Below are 22,641 nucleotides of genomic sequence, written 5' to 3' on the forward strand. Positions count from 1 at the left end.
CAGCAAAGACAATTGTTTTCAATCTCGGTCAATTTTAAGACGCAAAAATGAAGAAGCTATATTTGTGGATATTAATTATTGATGTGTTTAAGATGGAAAGTACTGCATTCACGAAGGGCTCAAATGTTTGGTGTGTATAATGTGTTCCCAACACACAAGCCATGACAGTAATGCATTATTTTTCCGTCAGTCCGGATTACTTTTCTCCCCTGAAGGCATCAAGCAGGACGTTTGAAACACCGCCTAAAGCTTTCTTTCACACTCTGACAAACCACACCTTAAATGCTCATTCCAGGGTCGAATCGTGAAACCCGTGCTAGGCACCAAACCCATTGGCCCACTGGACGCCCCCACCCTCCCCCCCCAAACGTCAAGCTTTGGGAAGTGGACTCCAGACATCAATATGGAACAGTGTGCGACAGAGAGGATTCTGGGACAGCACAGGCTTCCAGTCTAGGCCCGAGAGGACTCTGGCATGGAAGCTCCTCTAGGCTCTTGGCACGGCCACTTTTTCCTAAACATTTTTGGTTTTGACCCATATGGTGGCACTGTTGGTCACCTTGTGGCCAATGCATCGCTACAGAGATGAGCGAGAAGGAGCATAGTGGGAAATAGAGAAGCTTAGTAGTCGAATCAATGTCAAACCAAACAATGTGTTTTTACTGGTTTAATAGAAAATGTTATAAATTATGCCATTTACATTACAAAGAACTGGCACTAAAATGTTTCCATGCCATCTGGATATAGTGCATGCAGAAAATATAACACAAAGTAGCTCACGCGATCCATGCAATACAAGACAAACAGAAAGGACCTGGATGGGTACAGTCCGGGTTCGCATTAGGTCGGGCAGGTAGTTCAGTACACGGGGACTCCGGGTTTGTCAGCGGGCCTCACAGTACTAGTATCAGGCGCGTGTTCATGCAGTTGTCCTGCACCCCATGGGAAGTCACCCAATACCATCCTGAGCACGCGTGTCCTTGAGGGATCCCCCTTCTACTCTGTCCTGAGCATAACATGAATAATGAAGGAACTATGCTATAAAAAATATAACTTAATAAACCACCTACAGTCACTATATATAACATACATAAACACAGGGATAAATACTAAATACATTGACTTCATTGGGCTGGTGCCAGTGAGTCACATACATGCCTATGTCGCATATTAGCACTGTCGCCGGTGACACCCTGAGGAGGGCAACGATCACATCGCTGCGCGTGGAAGGCATCCTTGGTAGGAAGTTCTCACTCATCAATTGGGACCTCAATTGGGACCTTGTCGAGCAAAATGGATTCATCTGAAAGGATGGCATTGCTGAGTTCAGAGGACATCATTGGGAGGATGACATGACATAATCTGGGTAGATACTCTGTGTCTGATAACAGCATATACCTATTTATTGTTTGGTGAGCTTGTTAGGCAGGATGACATGTAAAAAATAGCATTGCTTTTTTCAGACACTATGAACGAGAAGATGACATTTAAGGATTGCATTACTGGTCTCTCATGCTATAATAGTCTTTGATGACATCATCAGACAGACTACACAAGGTATCACTGACCTCATCATGGAGGCTGAAACACTTGTCCTTACATCACTCTTTTTAGTATGCCAGCTTGTATCAGAGATTGTAAACTATCATGTCTGTTCACAGGAAGACCCTATAAATGGAATGAAATGGGAGGGGACAGCCAATCACAGCTAAGAGTCAGAAGTCCTTACTGACAAAAACATGCCTCCTACATGCGGATAGGAAATTGTCAATAACCACTCAACGTTTTCTCCTACTCGGCCACAGAGGAAAAAGCGAGAGACTGAGTGACTTTTTCCAAACACTGAAACGTTTCTTCCATTTTGAATTTACTGACGGGGAGACACAGATTATGCTACGGAGCGGAGCACAGCCCCATCCCCGTGGCATGCAGGTCAGCTCCCCCACCGTATCTTTTTACCACTGCACTTTACAGACACATCTGTCACACAGGAAGCTGATGGCTGGTGTCTAAATTAGTACCGAGTTCCCATGTCCCGAGATAGTACCCCAATCCTCTGGTACCTCACGTCTCTGGTCTGTCAAAATCGGAAGGATTTAGAATTCGGCTCAACAATACTGGTACAAATTGCTTTATAAAAAGCGAATAATGAGGCGCTCCATCCCTCCATCAAGGATAAAAGAGGAAATGGCATCATAGTCTGCTCCTGTCACAAAGTTCATAGATGAACATTTTAATAGCTCAAAAAGTAGAGCTGGGCTTCTTACTGGCGAGTAAATTTGCTTCATTGATGTGATTCATGAGCTAAATAGGTTTTCCTCTGGTGGTGCATTGATGAGCTGCGGACTTATCCTTTGGAAGGGGGATGCAGTGATCAGTGCCTGTAGGGTGTCTTCTTTGGTAGTGGTGCTGTAGTGATTCATGAGCTGAAGGAGTTTTACTCTGGTGGGGGCGGTGCAGCGATTCATGAGCTTAATGAGTTTTCCTCTGTTGGTGGCGGTGTAGTGATTCATGAGCTGAATGAGTTTTCCTCTGCTGGTGGTGGTGCAGTGATTCATGAGCCGGGGAAGCTTTCTTCGGCAGGATGACACAGTGATCATTGCCTGCAGGGAGTTTCTTTTGGTAGTGATGGTGCATTAGTTCATGAGCTAAGGGAGCAGGGGAAGATCCCTGGTTGTCCGCTAGTGGCTGCAGTCTAGGTAGCTGCGTCCTTCATAGTGAATGGAGAAAAGAATGCCCCCGCCTCCGCTTCATTTGTCGCACTCCAGGTCCTGGGCTCCCTCGTGGCCTTGGTAATGCTGCTCGCAGAATTCCTGAATACGGTTACAGGCCTCAAGCATCATTTCCTCGGGAACGGTCACCACAATCCGGAAGTAGTTTGGGTACTCAAAACACTGAAATGAGGAGAGGAAAAAAATGGTGATTGTTGGCTGGAGTGGCAAAGCTCCTTTGCAGTGTAACTTTCAGACAAGAGATTACTGGTGGATGCGAGGGAGGTATTAAAGAAGCAGATGGAAAGCATTCTAGTGTGGGGGGGGTGCCGCTGAGGTAGGGGAGAGAGCCTGGAGTGATGGTCAGACTGTAGGAAAGCTTGGTGATGGTGAAAGGGGTCATTCATGTGGAGGGAGTCTGTGGTTGTGAGGGGGTTGTTGTGCAGGTTGTCAGGCACTTCTGATGGAGGCGTTGCCATAGAGCTAGAGTAAAGCATTATAGTGACGGAGATGGCGAGGAAATGAATACGGGCCTGGGAGATTGTGGAAGTTGGAGGAGAGCTTGGTCGTAGTGGTGGGGGAGGGGGGGGTCACAGATGTTCCAGGAGGAGCATCTTCATACAAGCCCTGCCCGCTACATTGATGAGCACAGAAGAGAGCTCCATCGCTGGCCAATGCATAATGGGTGGAGTTGCTTCCCTATAGTATTAAAGGAATGTGTGTGGCCCTGCCTTCGTCCCATGCCCACGCATTCCAAGAAGGCCACCTAGTTACATGGACAGCAACAGAACAGGGTTGAGAGACTCTTCAAGTCTGCCCATGCTCCTTCCTGCTACAACAGCACCTTCTATTCTTTTGAGCTAGGAGAATCTGGGTGAATGGGCCCGATGGCGACCAGGTGCACGAGGCCAGGCTCATTCACAGAATTCGTTGTCTTCAGTGGTAAAAAGCACCAGAAGTCCAATTCAGAGTGCCTGCACGAGGTTCCCTCGCAGGTACAAGGAATCATTCGGAATGGGTCAGATGCGGAGAAACTCCGGAAATTACTTTGTAAGAAGCTGTTTTCCATGTCTGCCTCATTCAGGATAAGGCTGTTAGTCTACTGCTCTATGTCTCTTGGAAAACTATTGCCCAGTGGCTTTACCCCGGCTGCATGTTGTCCCAACACTGCTTTTGCTGGAAAGCAGTTCATGCATTCAGCAACTGTTCAGTGAGGAGCCCCCCAATGTTATTCCCAAGCCTCCAATTCCACATCTGATCTCATGATGCCTTGTATTCAATACAGCACCCCTGGAAGGGGCTCGCCGCCTCTACTGCTCTTACAGAGGAGCTTAGGAAGATGTCTCTGTCACAGCTCCCCTCTCTCGCATTTCTTCTAAACTAACTGGATGTAGACCCTTGCACGTCTCTTCATAGGACCTCTGATGCAGCCTTTCATGGTCTTGGCATCCCTCGCCTGAACCCTCTCTGCACATCTGAAGAGGTCACCTCTAGAACGAGACACTGGATGCAGAGCTCTAGACATGACCTCCAGGACTGGAAGTGACACTCTGTATGAGACATTAATAATAATAAATGGTAATTTATAATGCACTCCATACCCAGAGGTTTCTAAGCGTCGACCCAGGGATCGAACCTGTGTTGACGGAACCTGTGTTGCTCCACGTCATCTTGTTTCCAATTCGAGCGTGTTGCCCCTGAGCTATCCTCCCGAGACCTTAAGAACTAGACCTTCTATCAGATGAGATCTCCATACCTATACCCACCACTGAAAGTGAGAGCTCCAAATCTAGGCCTGGTCCTCCCGACTAGCTGTACAGAGTTGATGGCAGTGCGCTAGGTGAGGTAGAGATGTAAACAGGCCCCCATCCGATCTCACAGAGGTCAGGGGATGTCAGTATCAGCCTAGCCAGGTTGTGCCTGGTGTCCTTCAGGCAGAACATGCGGTGGCCTTCAGCATTGCCATAGAGGCAAGCAGCAGCCCTAAATACACTAAAAGCAAAATGTGAAGATGGACAAGTACTTACAGTGGCTGGGAGGCAGAAGACGGACTGCTCGGAGATCAGTCGCTCAGTAAAGTCCACGTCACTCTCAAACTCTGGGAAACACTCCATCTCGAGCCCCACCTGTAGCCCAAGGGAGAAGGTGCAGCACAAGGTTAGAGGGCAGACTCTCTCTGGGAGAAGTAGTCAACAATGCAGGGTAGACCTCATCTCTTCTCCCCCTTTGCACCATGCACAGGTCGTGTGACACCTCATCTTTTGACAGAAGGTTGCAATGTGTTACAGGTTACCTGAGAAGCAAGCGATTTAATAGAGGGCACCACAATAGGACAATGGGTCTTACATTTGATCTCAACGTTTTTACCTAAAGAGCGGGATACACCGAAATGGGTGGATGTAGAAGACGGTGAACATTCGGGGGAAGAGCTGTACACACTGATCTGCCTCAAAAGCAGTGATTTTCAGAGGAATGGGTGTGTTGCGGCACAAGTAGTGACGTGTGAAAAAAAATGCTAAAACTGCCTCAAGGCCAGAGAATTTTGCAGAGAGCGGTTTTAAGGAACAGGTGGTATTTGAAGGCGGCCTGTACACAGCGCCTCCAGAGCAGTGATGCCATGGGAAAGGGGACATTTGGGTCAACCTGAAAAAGTGTGCTAGTCCAACTAATATACAATTCAAGATGTATTCATATTATGTGGAGAGGCAAAGCATATCAGGTAGTGTGCACAATATACAGTCAATGCCCATGTGCCTATTCTAACTCTAGCCGCCGCGTGTTTCGACCTTCTCTGTCTTTCTCAAGGCTGATATTGAGTTTAGGCACTCATCATCTCCATTAACAATCATGGATTTCCTTGTACAGTATTCATCATTCCTGGAATTCACTGAGATCATATACAGGGGCTAAGGTTATAGCCTGATTATTGACTAGTCAATCAGCACGCATATCAATTGGTGATTATGTTTATAAGTAGGTCAGGCCGGATATTATCCTCTCAAACTGATATTAAGGATGTCCTGTAAGGAAGCAACCAGCCGTGTCCGGCGTGTCGCGTGATTCGGCTAGAGTAGGCACAAGGGTATTCATATTTTGCACACTATTTCATAGGATTTAACTCTCAACATCATGTTTAATAAATCTTTAATAGTATATCAGTTGGACTAACACAATTTTTCAGGTTGACCAAAGTGTACATTGTTAAACATATATGAATGAGTCGTTTTATCAGTCTAGGAAAATATGGTGCAGTGATTTTCTGGGCTCAAACAATGTGTGAAGTGGGAAATCCGGATTTGGGCTGAGTCTTTCGGCTCCAGAGTCTATGTAGGCCTCGACTCATTCCGTCTCCAGCTGCATACCAACAAACAGTGCCCACTACACAGTGTCTTTCAGGTGACTCCCTAGTTCTGTCTGTTTCACAAAGCTGATTTGCGAAGCCCACAAATCACTTAGTAACTCAAACAGAAAATACATAATTACTCTTTCTTGATACACGTGACAAAATGAGTATGGTTCAATTTCATGATGGGAACTGGGACGAAAAAAAAAAATCAATCCAGAAAACTACATGGATTCTAAAACACATCTCTGTTATTCACCATAGTACAAGGTATGGAATATAAAACAGGACTGGTGTATATTTGTATATTCAATTCAGTAGGATCCTCTGACATAAACAAAACTCATCAAGTAGGAGCTGAAAGCGGCCAGGTTGGCTAAAGTTCGTCAAGTCAATAGATACACGAAGCTGCATTAGCAAAACAATAGGCAACACACACGGTCATGGGGTCCCAATGACCCGAAGGTTACACGTGAGAGCTTCATATCTGGGATGAGCAGTAGTATTGGCAATATGACTGAGGGAGACAGGGGAGCAACGGGTCAAGCAAATGGGCCCCACTTCAGCCCGACTAGCGACGTCTATGCTCCCCAGTTCTACTCCTCACTCCCCAGCCAGCCTTGCCAAAAATGAGATGCAATCTCTTACCATCAGGTACATCGCACCATCAGGCCGGACAGGTCGGAGTCCAGGGACAGCAGAGAGGGCGGTGAAACAGAGGTCAGCATTGGACTGGAAAGGGTACAGAAGGGGGCACAAATGAGTCACGCTGCCAAATGAACAGATGAGCTGCATGGCGCAATATTCTCATGGCGCCAGCGAACAACAGTCAAAGTCAACAAGCCCACGACGTGACCGTGTGCGCACAGAGGGAGCCAGCCATTCAGCACTGGCTCTCCCCAAGGCTGGCATACATGCGAAACCCATCCTCCAGCACAATGAACCTTCAATGTAACATGTTCAACTTCCTTCTCAATCCAATCGCTTCCCTGAATTTGCAGCTGTGCATTTACATCTTTGCTCATTTGCATCTATGGCTTTTGCAGCTGTGCATTTACATCTTTGCTCATTTGCATCTATGGCTTTTGCAGCTGTGCATTTACATCTTTGCTCATTTGCATCTATGGCTTTTGCAGCTGTGCATTTGCCTCTTTGCTCATTTGCATCTATGGCTTTTGCAGCTGTGCATTTGCCTCTTTTGTATCCCCTGGTTTCCGCTGCCTCCTTAACCTTTATAGTGCTGCTCAACCTGTTCCCTGAAAAATGAGCAAAACCAATGTAAATGCATGGATTCAAATTCAGTGACGTGCAGGCACAGATGCAGAGACATGTCACCATATAGTCATAAGTGGCACAATCCGAAGCGGATAATGCCACGCAAAGTCCTACAGCAACCATTACTGCGACCGCAGGAGCACCCTCCATTCTATACCGTGGGCTTCATTACAATAGTGGCGGTCCGGAAACAAGGGTGCCGGTAAGCCTACCAGCACCCTTGTTTCCGGACCGCCACATGCCACTGCTGCCGACAGGTCTGATCCTGCTGAGCGCAGCGGCCACGGTAGGCAGACTGATCACAGAGGCACCGGCACCGTTACCAATGTGCGGCATTACCAAACATTGATGAATGCTATTTGCGATGTACCAAGCAATGCATTCATAAAGACTGCAAGAGTTGTGCTCAAAGCACAAGCATTCGAGTATCTCTGAAAAGGGCACATGATGGGCCTTGCGGAGACCTCCCCCAAGTCTGCTAAATGCACCGGTGACCCGTCTGGGCTGTTATGCAGACGGTGCAATGGTATGCGGCCCGCACCGCATGCACAGGCGAGTGTGGGCCGCACACTTGCATTCAATTGCCTCCACCACCCAGCTGGAGCCGGGAGTGCAGGTTAGACCAGTGGGCCTAAGGGCTTATCATGCTGAATGCTAACATTTTGGGAAACGCACTATATGCATGTGCACACTGGCTACTGACCAGGCAACCCATTTGTGCCGGGACTGTCCCGGGAGTTTTATTTCAATTTCGTCTTGGATTTGGGGAATGGGAGGGTGACCAAAGCATAAATCTTCTCTTCTCGCTCATTTATTTCCTCTCTATTTCGTACTTCTTTTAAAATGTACCTACGCCGCCGGTCCTAAATTGAGAATTTGATATTCTGCTAATTATTATATTGTACTGCAAGTGTTTTTGTTCAGCGCTTTGGCGTAAGACGCTATATAAATGACAAATACAATACAAATACAAACATTTAAAACCAAATATTATTCTTTGCCAATTTTAAGTTAACAGACACCTCATGCTGGAGCGCTAGCAACTGCCCAACCTTTCAGTAATTAGCCACATGATTTAACTTGTGGTGCTACAAGCAGAGACCGAAAAAGCTATCAGAGCAAAAGGTTGTAACAATGCCGACAGTCGCAACCAAATGTGATACGCAGGGGAATCGCAGATGCGCTCATCCAGGTGCCCTCCCCCCCCATCGCGCATCTGAGCAAATAAGGGGGTGTTTCCAGGCATTTTCAAGTGCACCCCAAATTCACAAACAGGAAGCGCTTTAAACGAGGAGTCCCACCCACAAATAATGGTCAGCGCCCTGCGCCTTTTTAACAACCGGCGCAGGGTAAGGCGCACATCATGGCGGGCCATTCCTGGCCCCGTTATGAGTCATGCCCACTGACTGGGCATCCCTCGGCAGGGAAGCACGTGTTTACACACAGCCACTTGGGCAAGCTGATGCACGCGTGTGTGTACCTTCAAAAAACTGATTGTGTTCTGGTAAAATTCCCGGGGTGTCCGGCGGATGATCTGCTCCAGGGCCCCCTGGACAATGGTGCAAGGCCCAAGAATCCTCTGGCTGAGGCTGACGAGGCCCTCTCGGATCTGAAAGACAAGGCACAGGGGCCAGTGTTGGCGGAGCTGCTCACAAGAACAACAACAATGTAAACAGGGGTTCATAGGTTCCAGAGGCACTAGACACGGGGGTAGTGCTTACATGAACAATGTAAACAGGGGTTCATAGGTTCCAGAGGCACTAGAACGGGGGCAGTGCTTACATGAACAATGTAAACAGGGGTTCATAGGTTCCAGAGGCACTAGAACGGGGGCAGTGCTTACATGAACAATGTAAACAGGGGTTCATAGGTTCCAGAGGCACTAGACACGGGGGCAGTGTTTACATGAACAATGTAAACAGGGGTTCATAGGTTCCAGAGGCACTAGAACGGGGGCATGTAAACAGGGGTGGACACGGGGGCAGTGCAGGGGTTCCAGAGGCACTGCAGTTATAACCATGCTAATCGCTTGGACTGCAATAATATACACATTATAATACTACAAGCAATGGTATTAACAATACCAATAATAAAGGCAACAGAAAAAAAAAGAATAGACACCAATGTTACTAATATTGATGATGACTATAATCATCATTCCCATAGTAAGCCTAATAATAATGCTGATGGTAATATTCCTAGAAGTACTGCAAGTGATATCCCAACTGTCAATATAAGGATATGGTAAGTCACCAAGTACTCGCATGACCATAAAGAGGCATTAGGCCACAAGGTAAGGGCCGTCATAAGAGCGCTGAGCGCGCAGTTGTCGAGCCCTCATTCCCAAATCCCTGCCGCCATTCTCTTTTCTAGATCCCTTTTCATTTTCTGTAGGGCTTCCTCTCCTTTTCTTCCTTTTTTCCCCTTTATTTTTCAGGGTTTGAAAGACCTGCTCCTGTGCCTTCAGCTCTGATGCCCGTTTATCTAGTTCCTCTTCCTCTTTCTAGTAATATTTTTCTAGATCTTCTATTGTGATTAACTTTTGACTCGTTCTACTGGTTTGCACTTATCATTCTTTTCCATCCAATTTCTTTCCTCACATTTCCAGTCCCATTTTTCTAGCTCTGTTTTTATTCTTCTAGTTTTCCTCATCTTTCTTCTGATTTCTGACCCCTCTCCACTCGATTAAGAGGGTTCCCAGTAGGAGGAGCTGAAAATCCAGAGTGCTTAACTAGAAAATATTGACACTCCTAGTAGTTAATGAGTTCAAAATGGTAGATGCCGCCCTCAAGCTTTTTGGAGTTGTTGTGAGGGCCTTCCATCAGCCAGGAGCTGCCTTGATTTCGAATCGATCAGCTAAGAGGGCCCCGTAGCGAGCTGGAGTGCAGCGCGTGTTGCTCTTACCTCTTTTCCGAAGATGTCCTTCCGATCGTTGATGAGGATCCACCCCATTCTCCAGCCAGGGACCAGCCAGCGCTTGGCAAGGCCGCCGCAGGACAAGATAGGCACGGTGGTGCTGAGTGGTGCCATGGCCTGGTACTTACGGTCCCCAAACACCTAATGAAAGGTAGATAAAGCAAACCTGTCAGTAAGTCCTAGTGTGCACACTTCCTCCTTGAAGTTCTCAGGCAGTGTCCTAACTCCCACCTGGGGCTCGTTGCCACACTGAGCGGGGTCAGTTCATCCAGTGAGGCAAGAGCTCGGGTAAGTTGCTTACATGTAACTCCTGTTCTCCAGCACTGGTATCTTTCATGGAGTCGCATGCTGTGAATATTCCCCGATACCGGGACTTGTGAATCTATGAAAGATCTGATGCCGGAGAAAAGCTGGTACAGGCAACACAGAACAGTACAGAAAAACCGAACTGAGAAGACAGACAACATCAGCACGAGCAAGGCCACAAGGCAGGGGACGCAGTAAAGCATCAGAACAAGAATGGCTGCTACAGTGGCCGCAGTGCAGAATCAAAAGCAGCTGGGTAAATACTGGGCACATACAATAAATACATCATTAGCTGGGAAGAGACCGGGCACACAGGCACAGTTTCACGTGAAGAAAATGTGTGCCAGGGCCGGGGCACACATGTTACCGCCAACACGGTCTGGGCTGATGCAGGGCTACACAGAAGAGTGCTTCCACCAAACATGAGAGGTGGTCTTTGATGAGCCAAGCCTGGTGTCCAATAGGAAAATGGGTGCTAGAACATGAGGCCTGGTAGAATCGAGATCAGACTGGGTGTCAGAAGTAAAACAGGCCCATGGTGAGGAGAAGAGGCGGATTAAGGAGGATGACACCTGCGCGAGAAGAGGAAGCAAGGCACAAGGTACATGTGGGAAGAGGCTAACTATGAGTGACAGGAGGGTGGGTGAGAAGGGAGAGAAGGCTGAAGGCCGGCACCCTTGTATTTTGTTAAATGTTAAAGGTATTTGTACTGCACACTGTCAACAATGGAGTTGGTCCCCAGGCGGATCTGTAAACGAGAAGGCGAGTTGGGCTAGTAAGGGTGAAGAGAGAGTAGGATAGTGAGAGAAGTGGTGTCCTGTTGGCAACTTCAGTCCGGTTAACACCGTGCGCTGAGCTTTGGTGTGAGTATTGGATCGATGTGAGACCTCGTCTGGTGGTGGTGCGGCTTATGCATTTGGTGTTGCGGTCTGGTGAAGTGCATGTAGTTTGCTGTGCGAGAGGTGGTTGTGTGGGTTTTTGTATGAGGTAAGTGAGCCAACTTGTTCTTTCGGAGCCTCGGAAAAGCCCTAGTACAGATGCCAATAATCGCTGCCCTTTTCTGGCTGGGATACAACAATACTGCAGTTGCCCGGGCTCATAAGAGCATCTAGACTTCCTGTGGTCTGCGGCTGTACTACGTTGGGTCGCCCCAAGTGAAGTGTGTAAACAAGACAGACTGTTGATCGTACTATAATGACAAGCTGTTACTGGCCACGCATTACCTTGAGGGTGACAATAGTTGTTTTGGCCTAAATAGCATGACCAGAGCAAGACAGAAGCCACTGATGCCTAAATGCCACTCTGCAGCAGGTCTGACCACTCACTTGCTCCAAAAGGAAAATGGAGGCAACAACTCAAACTACTACACAATTCTGAGGGAGCCTGTGAGGGATGTGTATGTCTGTTGGTTGGTTCTGTGTCCTTGCATCTGAGAAAATGACCTCATATTGCCACAAAACAATGTCAGTGAAGTACATTTACTCTGAGGAAGCAACGGTTTCCTAATTTGTTTATGTGTTTTGTTAAGCAGGAGCGTGTAGCTCTCCACACACTTATTTGCACAGTCTGCCAAGGGTGCCCCAAAATCCTGATCAATCCGTTCACTACAGAACGGAGATCTTACTGTGCCTTGTGCGCAGTTAGCAGGCCTGGTCAAATATTGCGCCTTTAGGGAGAAATATTTCCTTTAAAAGTGTGGTTTTGAAGACCTTTTTTGAAAGTTGACAGGCTGAGAAGCCTCCCCTGATGTGGGTCTAACGTGGTACAGGTTGGGGACCCAACTTGGCAAGGTATACAAGTATCATTTAGTCCAGAAGCCAGCTGGAAGGTTTGTTGAGCTGTCTGAGGAATCTTAGCAAAGCAGCCCATTATTTGGGAATACTGGAGCCCCGTTTCCTCTTAGTCGTGGACTAGAATCAGGGATGTCCAACTCCATGCCTGAAACATGTTGTATTTTCAGGGAATCCCTCATTAATATTTATGAGATAAGTTTGCATACAATGATGCTAACTGTATTGAAATTTCTCTCATGAATATTAATGAAGGATATCCTCTGAAAACCTGTTTGGTTTGTGGCCCTCGAGGCCTGGAGTTGGACACCCCTGCTACTAGATAGTGGTCGTTACCCCTTGAATGACATGGGAGAATGTTGCCCATCATGTGATCTGAAAATAATGGTGAGTCATGAGGCATGCTGGCCCAACCCAATAGCGGGGACATGGCTGCGGTTCCAGCCATATATTACACACTCTCGATCTTCTTCAAAGTAAAGCACCAAGAAATTCTAGGTGTTGAAGTTTGAAAGATCCAAATTCCTCAACTCTGAACCAGTGGGAAGAAGGCTCACTGGAAGACTGGTCATCCTGAGCGTTCCAAGAGCCGTCCAAGGCAAGATGCGAGGATGGCGTGTTTTTTCATGGTCTGGTTCAGCACAAACTCCTGCTCTCAGATTTTCTGAACCCACATCAGCTCTTATCGAGGGCCTCACGCAATGATCCTCCAAACATGTTGAAACTTCATGGGGCTCGACCTGCACCCAGCGCCTGCCAATGAGACTCGAGATGTAGGCCCTCGACAAGCAGAGGACAAATAGGAAGGATGTACAGTCAGTGGCCACAAATCCTGCGGTGGCCATTCCAGGGCAACTCCTTCTGGTCTAAGACTTCCCACTTCTGTGCGGCCTCTTAGTGGCGCCACTTGATCCTATGTGGGGCTGTGGACTCGTCTTCCGTTGATGCTTGCAGACAGAACCAACTGGAGGACATTGAGCACGAGGATTTCTTTTAATAATTTAGATAAGCGTGGCCAGTGGCTTCACCCCAATCTTAATGCCGAATATCAAATATCATCACAGCCCTGCCTGACCTAGAGTCCAATTCCCACCTAAAATATCCAAACCGATACTTTGAAGATATACAGTCGCTTGCGCGCCTTCTTGATATCTCCTTGAGGACCCATTAACTTCCATTGTATCAGAGTTCCCATTGAGTTTCAGTAGAAAATACTGCATCGTTTTTTATTTTTTACATATTTTGGTTTTTATCCAAACATTTTTGTCAATAATACAATTTGCACAATTTGATATGTGTTCTTTTTGGGGCCTTTATTCTTTAAAGCATAAATGTATTGCACAGGTGATTGTGACCCTTGCATTCACAGCACCTCTGGTAGATGAGCAAAGGGGTCCTCCAAGGGGGCCTTGCCGGCTTCTCCTCGTGAGCAGCTGAATAAGTACTGAGGGGACTCGGCAAGCCGCTCTGCCCCTTGACACTTCCAGTTTGGTCCTCGCATTCATTTTTTTCTTAGGGTAAGTAGTGTGACCAATCCAAACGGCAGAGACCAACTACCATTATTCACGCAAACGTGTTTATTGCTGTATTATTATAACACATGTTTCCAATGTAAAATTGTAGACATGCTTATGTTTTCATCATACTCTTTGCTTTTATGCAAATCGTCAGCATCTATGAAGTGATACTGTATTGCATCACCTGGCCTACCACATTGGCCCCGCCCCCTCCCACTCCTCCAATGAGAGTGTACGACCACAAATGTTTTTCTATTTCCAGCACTGGTTGGCAGTGTGGTATAAATACTGGAAGTACTGCTATTACCGCTACCATTAGTGCAGTACCACGCGTGGAGTTGCAGTACTGAAACTCCGTAAACTCGTCTTGGCTTTGTGCGAAACCACTGCCGCGTGTTATGTTATTATGGCATGACGTAATATCGCATGTCCCCATGAAGTCCGTTGGGACTCTGAAATGGGGAATAACCGAGGGATCTGAATGTCTCTGAGGAGATAACGCCAACAAACGCTCAGCGAGGCCCCACCGTGGAATTCCCAGATGGGGGGCCCCGGGGAGTTTTTTGGCGCTGCACACGGCCAGCGAGTGGCCGTGGGGATGCAGAGCACCTCCTTAGGGGTACTTAAGGGATCAGGGAAGGTTCGGGAGGCAGGCGACGGTTAGGACTTGGTGATTGTCCTGTCGCCTGCTCCCGAGCCTTCCCTGTAGCGGGGCCTAACGAGGTGTGTGAGGTAGGGGATAGCAGGGGGGGCCAGGATAAGGGCCGAGGGAGAGTGTCGGCGGCGGCGCATAAAAAAAAAAAAATATATATATATATATATATATATATATAAATATAATGAGGGCGGGGGTCGCGGGCCCCGAATAGTCGGGGGTACCGTACATAAGGTACCCCCCCGCCCCCTCCTTACCGGAGCCGCCGCCCGCGGGTTGGTTTTCAGCAGGGCGGGCGGTTCGGGCCGTTCGAGGCAGCAGTTGGGTCTTCTAGTGAGGGAGCTGGGCGGGCATTCTCTCGACGGCCGCAGTGTGGGCCCGCAGGGCTCGGCATTGATGTTGCCGGCCCCCGCGGCTCTTTAGTGTGGGGACGCAGTTTGTCGGGTGAGGGGAGCCGTGGGTGAGTTGAGCCCGCGTGTGCTGGGCTTCTTTTCCTCGCGTGCGGTGCCGGCGTGCAGCAGGGAGGGGGCAGAGCGGCCCTCTTAAAGGGACCGCTCCCCCTGTTACGATCCCATTGAGGTTAGGAAGACACTGCGGTGCGGCGTTGGGGCCACTAGGGGGCGGGCAGTAGAGCGGGGTTGACGGGGTGGGGGGCAGTATTAAAAAAAAAAAAAAAAAATTTATAAAAAGAAAGGGAAAGTAGGAATAGGGGGTTTTAAGGAAAGGAAAGGGTTTTTGAGCAGGGGGGTGGAGGGTGGGGGGGGTTTTCGAGCGAAGCAGCTCGTAAGGGAGTGGGAAAAAGGGGGGCTATCCGGGTGCAGGAGGGGGTTGGAAGTGGGGGGGGTTTATATAAAAAATAAAAATAATAATAATAATAATAATAATAAATAAATAAAAAGAGTATTAATTTCATGGAATAAGTAGGTCTATAAAAAATAAATAAATAAATAAATAAATTTAAAAAATTAAAAAAAAAAAAAAAAAGCTAGTTTCAAAGCTAGCGTTTGTTCAGTTTGGAGATAGGTCCACGGGTAGTTTTGGCTCGGGGGCTTAGGCTTGTTAGGTTCATTTTCAGGGGGCATATATATTGTCGTGCACAACCAGATTAGTAGTGCACGATGGTGGGCCAGAGAGCCGGCAAAAAGGGCCGGGTTCATGCTGAGGCTCTGAGGGAGGCTTTGGAAATAATTAGTAGGGCATCTGGGGCCCAGTGGGGGGGGCAGTGGGGGAGGTCACAGGCGGAGAGGCCATGGGGGAGGGGGAGATAAGTGGTGGTAGGCCGCAGCGTAGAGCAGCGGCAGATGGGGCTCTCGCGGCAATGGTGGCTTGCACCTCATCGGCGGGGAGAGGGGAGGTTTGGGAAACTAGGGGCGGGAAGTTGAGAAAGGGGATAGACAGGAGGGCGTCAGGGGGAGAAATGATTTCGGGTCATGAGGTGGCTCAGAGGAATAAGAAGGGGGCCAGTGAAGGGGTGCAGAGGGGGGTGACAGGGCAAAGTGGAAGAGGGGGTAAATACCTGCAGAAGAGTGCAGGTGGGAAAAGGAGGGAGAGGTCCCCTTCAAGTGAGGAGGTTAGAGTGGGGCGCGGAATGGCCCCCCCGGTTAGGATGAGTGAGGGCGGAGGGCGCTGCGCAGCCCCCGCTGGTCAGGTGGAGGTTGAGGGTTTCAGTACGGCCCCGCCTCAGTCAGCGCAAGGAGAGCCTAGAGGGCGCAGCACAGCCCCTAGCAATGAGGATTTCAGGTTGGAGGTCGGAACGCCTCGCCCGAGAGAAGAGGACCAGGCAGGGGTTCCCACAACCCCGCTGAGAAGACGTCAAAGTAGTGGCGGGGCGGACGCCCCGGGCTCGCAAGAAGATCATCAAATCATCCCGGGCATGAGCTCGCATCCACAATGGTATTTAAGGGGTGATGAAGTTGGTTGGGAGGAATATGTGGGGCAATGGGAATTGGAAGATTACAGGGCGGAAAGGGAAAGGGGGGAGGAGAGAGGAAGTTCAAGGTGGGATAGGGAAAGGGAAGTGCAGGGTGGTCGGGGTGAAAGGGGTCAAGGGAACTATTGGCTGGGTGAGTGTGCTGACATGTTTTGTCCCCGCAGTAGGAGCCCTCTAAGAATGGAGAGGAGGAGCACCGGTGTGGACGCCAGGCCGCAGGTGGCAGGTGTGGAAAGAGGTGAGTGGGAAAGGGAATGGTCATCTGCATGGCAGAGAGGGGTTACAAATAGGTGGACAGGGGAGGAACGGGCTGGTTTTCAATGTGTAAGGAAGGAAGTTGGTGTGCAGGCCATTGGAGCCGAGGGGGTTGAAAAGAGCATTTGCTCAGTGGAGGTCCAAACGGACAAGGTGGTGGAGACATTGGTGCTCGAAGTGCAAGCTGGAAAGGATAAAGAGTGTGAAGTGAAAAGAAAGGAGAAAAAATGGCCATACATGGGGATAACAAAACCATTGGGGGCGCACTTGATGGCAGCGACCAGGGAGAAGATTCAGGCAGGGGAATTTGTGGATGTCTTTAAATTGCTCCATAGGGAAGTGAGAGCAAGGGAGGGGTCTAAGGAGGAAGAGAGGGAACTGGCTTCACGCCCAAGGGTCCCGGTGACTATTGAGAATTGGACGTCGGCGTTTATTATTTATGCCAGTGTGTACTGTGAAAAATTTCCGGAGCGTTGCGTGGCCCTGCTTAAATATATGGACGTAATTAGGAAGGCTTTCACGAGTTTTGGGGGTTTTGCCTGGGTACGCTATGATGAGGAATTCAGAGCGAGAATGGCGGAGGATAGTCAGGCGGTCTGGGGGGAGATAGACATGGATCTTTGGCTGCAATGGATGGCTCCAACGAGGCCTGCCCCGACATTACACACAGCAAGTGGGCTGCCTGTGCCTTACCGGCCCTTTCTTGGTCGCCCCGCCCATGAGGGGGTGGGGGGAGGAGGCGGAGGACAGCCCTCAACAGCATGTTGGGCGTTCAATAAAGAAAGCTGCACGAAGTGGATGTGCAAATTTAAACACGAGTGCAGCAGGTGTGCGGGTCGGCATCCGGTTACAGATTGTTTTCAGGCAGGGGACCGTGGGTCAGGGCGAGGAGCGGGGCAAGGAAGTGGGGGGGGAAGGACCGCATGCCAGGTAAATTGGGGTGTGCTGGTAGGTCGGGCTCAGTTTATCGTAAAGGAGGTGGGGGGCACAAGGTTTGATGAAAGGTTTGTTGGGAGCAAATTAAAGGGGGTAGGAGAAAGGTGAGGAGGAAGATGCGTAGGTAGGGGAGGGCCCAGGGGGGAGGTAATGGTGGAAATTGTTAAGGGAGAGGTAGCTGTCGTTTGGAGGGCAGGGTCGACGGTGGTGAAGCCCTCACGCTTGCCGCACGACAAGGTGAGTAGGCTTCAGGCTGCATGGACGGAGGTGCGGGAGCGCCTCTGGTGCAGCAGGGGGAAGTGAGGAGTTGGGTCTGCATGGACGGGGGTGCACTAGGGCCCCTGGTGCAGCTAAATTAAAAAATAAATAAATAAATAAATAAATAAATAAATAAATAAATAAATAAATAAAATAAAAAGTGGAACAGAGAAGCGAGGTGCTGGAAGAGGAATTTATGTGTAATGGTCTGCATGGACGGGGGCGCAGGTTTGGCCCCTGGTGCAGCGGTGGAGAGGAGTAAGGCAGAAAAGGGGCCTGCATGGACGGGGGTGCATTAGGGCCCCTGGTGCAGGCGGAAAAAAGGTGGTAATGGATGCGAGGAGCTTGAAGAGTTATATGGAAGGGACTGCATGGACGGGGGTGCAGGTTTGGCCCCTGGTGCAATGGCGAGAGGAGTAATAAACTAAAGGGCCTGCATGGACGGGGGTGCACATGGGCCCCCGGTGCAGGGGGACAATGCAGGAATGTAAAGGAATAAACTGGGCACAACAAGTGGAACAAATGGTTTATTGCTTGTAGGGGAGCTGTTTGCGACTTGTTTTTACGTGGTTATTGTTTGGGGGCTTTCAGGGTTTTTGAGTTGGTCGGGGGAAAAGGGGGGGTAGGGGGACTGCAATGGGAAGATGTTCAAATTACAGAAGAAGGTTTAGACATCAAGATTAAAAGGTCTAAGACGGATAAGAAGGGAAGGGGCTCTTGGGTTCGGCTGGGTCGTGGGAGCAAGGTCTTATGCCCAGTTCCAGGTGCTAGGGGTATCGCGGAAGGAGTTGGTGGCAGTGGGAGAAAAGGAAGAGGATTTTGGGAATCATTACTTTAGGATGGGCGCAGCATCTGAGGGTACCGGGCTGGGTTTTTCAGAAGACAAGGTGAAAAGATTGGGACGTTGGAGGTCTGGGAAATATAAGGGGTACGGCAGGGAGTTTGATAATGGGGATGTTGAAAAGGTGGTTAGGACTTTGTGGGCCAACTGTTGTTGAAATATTTTTGACTTGTCAGTGATTTTGTATTTTCTTTTTCAGATGCTGCGCGAAAGGAAGGGGAGTTGGCGCAAGTTTTGATTTGTTGGCCATTCAATTGTTAAGTGGGCTGGGAAGGAAGTGGAGAAAAGGGGTTTGGAAGGTAACAGGGGTGCAGTTACAAGGAAGTGGTGGTGAGACGGCACGGGTTGGGGGGCCTGCGGTGGGATCAGCCGCTTCCTATATTGGCAGGGATGAGGGAACGCTTGGGGTTCCAGAGGTGGTGATTATGCATGCAGGGGAGAATGACCTGGTGAGAGATACGGGGTTGGCTCTGCTAAGGAAATTGAAGAGGGACTTAGGGGGGGTGCGGGAAATGTGGCCTCAAGCAGTGGTGGTATGGACTAAGTTGTTGCCGCGAGGAGTGTGGAGGGGAGTGAGAAGGGGGGAGCAATAGAACGGGCCAGGAAGGGGATAAACAGAGAAAGGGAAAAATTTTGTGCCTCGGTGGCAGTGTAGGTCATGGACCATAAGGAAATAACATATGAGGGTCTCCTTATCTTTAGAGAGGTTGGGGTACACTTGTCCGTGTATGGGAATAAGCACTACCTGGCGGACTTGGGTGCTTGGCTGGGAGAATGGGTAAAAAGTTTGAGGTAGAAACGTTGGGGGGGGGGTTGGGGCAGAAAACTCCTCGGGGGAGGGTTTTTCTGGTGTCGGGGGCATGGCCCCTTTTGATGTGGGGGGAGGGAAGCACAATGGGGGAATGACACGGGAAAGGAGGGGGTGGCGCTGTTTGCACAAGCAGGTCACCCCGGGGGAACAGGTATTGAGCATGGAGGGGCATGGCCCCTGGGAGAAAGCGGGACGCCTGGAAAAGGGGCAAGGAGACGGTAGGATCCAAGGGATCATTAGGGAGGAAATTGGTTATTTAATTATTTAATTGTTGGGGGAAAATGGAAATGTTTAAGTTAATTAATTGATTGTTCAAATATGTCTTTAGCTTGTTAGGCCATGGAGCCAGTTAAGCGTTTTGATTGTAAGCTTTGGCCTGTCACATTAAAGCGACCTTTTCCACTTTTAAATGAGTCTGGGTTTTTGTGCAGTAAGCCAAAAAGTGCAGTGCTTGCGCACTTCAGTGGAATCGCACTGCAGCAGCCATCTTTCAATTCCTAGGTGGAATTTCACAGACAGATTATCCGACGGAAAGTAAAGCATTGAGTTGACCTTGGAGTCACGAGGAGAGTTTCAGGCTTACTGGCGTGTGGGGTCCTTCTCTCCCTGCTATACCCAACCTCTGCTCCCCTTGCCCTCCCTCCACCTCTCTTTCGTCCTACCCCTCCCCATCTCCCATCTCGTCCCCAGCACTCCCTTTCACCGGCCTCCACTTTCTCCCCGCCTCATGTGCATTGCCCGCCACTCATTACCCCTTGTGCGTCCGCCGCACGCACCCCGAGAGGTGGGGTTTGGGTGACGCTATTCATCTGACGGGGGCCCCAGTCCCGGCCTGAGATTCTCGAGAGGCAGAGGCCTCGTGGCAAGAAAGAGCTCATCTGCTCTCAGATAAGTGTGTGTGCGTGACTGGCCCCCCAGCGAGACTTGCACAGAGGAGCCCCCATCTGGCAATGATTCGAGTCTGCAAATGAGAACCTCTGGAGCAGTGAGAAGCAAAGAATACGCATTTATCATGCTACGACGGACGTGAGGGGGGAGGACGTGCAGATGTGAAAGCAGAGGCGTATAGGGGCTCTTAACCAGTGCTGGAAATGGAAAATATTTACCAGGGTAACCCCAGGGTTTTCAGTGGGCCAAGGCAGCCTTCCGAAAATGGTGTCTGAGACGGGGCCCATCAGGCTTCCCTAAAGTCCCCTGCTTACTCCAGCCCACCAAGCTGCTAGAAGGGAAGGCTTTTTTTCTAAAGCCTGAAGCTCTCGCAAGAGCTACAGGCTTTAGAAAAAAGTCTTACAATTTAATTGTGACGCCTACCCCCCTATCATTCACTCCTTTCATTAGAGATGCAGGGGTGATGATCCCTTCCTCTCTAATAAAAGGGGTGCCTGTTAGGGAGGTAGCAACACAATGAAAAGGCAAGGCTTTTTTTGCAAAGCCTGATGCGCTCGCGTGTAAGCAACACTTACCTGACCTGAATGCTGCCGGTTAGTCCCCGGCCCAGGCTCTTATGGGGCGTGACCTAACAGGCAATATTCAGGTGAGGTGCGCAATGCCTCTAAATTGCGGCACCGATCCCCTGCCAGGCCAAACCCACTGTGCCCTGGCTCGAGTTCTCAAGCCACTTAAGACAATGGGTAACCCTCTCCTCCTTGGATGGGCTGTGCCATGGGGAGGAGTGTCAGGGCCGAGGGTCATGGCTCCAGGCCAAGTCACACAACACAGCACAGTATCTTGTCTGATAGTAATTCAGCAAGAACCCCTCTGGACTCTACTCTTTTCATTAGTCACAATACCCTAGCAATACAATGGGCCTCATTACGACCCTGGCGGAAAGGGGTTTGCGGCAGCGTTAGCTGCGCCAACCCCTTTCCGCCAATTACGAGTTCCCTTTCCGCCATGGCGGTTTTTACACCTGCTTTTAGCAGGTGTAAAAAACCATGGCGGTAAGGGAACTTGGTGTTAATTACGCCACCGTAATTTACGGTGGCGTAATTAACGCCTTCCCCACTCCCATTATGCCCTATGGGGCAAAAATGGGAATGGGGAAGGGTAAATGGGGATTGGGGATTTACCGCCCCGCCAAGGTCGGAATGGGGCGGTAAATCCCCTTACCGCCATGGCGTAAACGTAGTTTGCGCCATGGCGGTAAAGTCACGGCCCTGGCGGTAACTTACCGCCAGGGTCGTAATGAGGCCCAATGTCTACAAATGAAAGACATTTACCAATTTGGACAGCTGCTAAAGGGTATGCAAGGCTTTGGTTGTTTCTTGATCCAGTCTCCCAAGCTGGCACAGGCTGTGAAGATTCCTGGGCTAGGCCCTTGGCCTCAAGCCCTCTTCCTGCTCCCACCTGTGCTGCTAAAAACCTCATGGTCATCTTCGACTCCACGCTTTCCTTTTCTCTACACATCTCTTACGTCTCCAAGTAGTCAAACTACCAAATGCACCTCTCCTCAGGAGGTATTCTTCATTTCTTCTCTTTCCCCCAGAAGCTCACTGTCTCTAGAGATCTGGTTTCTCTAAGCTGGATTACTACAACAGCCTCTTTCTAAAATCTGCCTGCTACTATTCTCCGCCCTCTGCAACTCATCCAGAACAGGACTGCGAGACCTATCCTTGGCCTCCAGTCCCAAAATCTCTTCATTGGCTCCCAGTGGCTGCAAGGATTAAGTTCAAGACTGTCTGCATTGTCCACAAGGCCTTCTGGGGCCTGGGTCTGCAATACCTTCAACTCGCCCTTCGGAAATACCTTCTTACTCAAGATCGTTGCTCCTCCAACTCCCTCAGGGTCAGTCGCTTCTCCAAGCAACGTGTTGGTGGTAGATCTTTCTTCTGCTGGGGCCTACCTCTGGAACAGCCTCACTGCCTCTCTGAAACTTGAGGACAACCATCTCCGGTTCCGGAAGCACCTCAAGACCGTCCTCTTTGCTTCTGCCTTCACTTTTCCTTTCCCCTGCAGAACTGTCCGTTTCTGCACTGGGCTGCCCTCAGAATTCGGGCCCAGATCCCTGAACACCCAGCTGGACACCCACACTGCCTCCTGGCAACCCCTGCACATGAAACACTTGTGTATAGGCACGTTACAAATGCCATATCATATC

The 22,641-nt window shown here is 49.4% G+C and overlaps 1 protein-coding gene across 1 annotated transcript in view; it reads right to left on the reverse strand.

Moving 5' to 3' along the window:
* Nucleotides 1-652: 652 nt before the first annotated feature.
* TAT (tyrosine aminotransferase) overlaps nucleotides 653-22,641 on the reverse strand; it is a 37,809-nt gene continuing 15,820 nt past the window's right edge. The window contains exons 8-12 of the mRNA XM_069635465.1: nucleotides 10,234-10,386; nucleotides 8,810-8,938; nucleotides 6,703-6,786; nucleotides 4,739-4,837; nucleotides 653-2,894 (exon numbers count right to left, since the gene is read on the reverse strand). Coding sequence (XP_069491566.1) covers nucleotides 2,751-2,894; nucleotides 4,739-4,837; nucleotides 6,703-6,786; nucleotides 8,810-8,938; nucleotides 10,234-10,386 — 609 coding nt within the window. The 3' untranslated portion in view covers nucleotides 653-2,750. The remainder of the gene's footprint in view (nucleotides 2,895-4,738; nucleotides 4,838-6,702; nucleotides 6,787-8,809; nucleotides 8,939-10,233; nucleotides 10,387-22,641) is intronic.

This window comes from Ambystoma mexicanum, chromosome 1q, assembly GCF_040938575.1.
Source record: "Ambystoma mexicanum isolate Mex_15411 chromosome 1q, UKY_AmexF1_1, whole genome shotgun sequence".
Lineage (NCBI taxonomy): Eukaryota > Metazoa > Chordata > Amphibia > Caudata > Ambystomatidae > Ambystoma > Ambystoma mexicanum.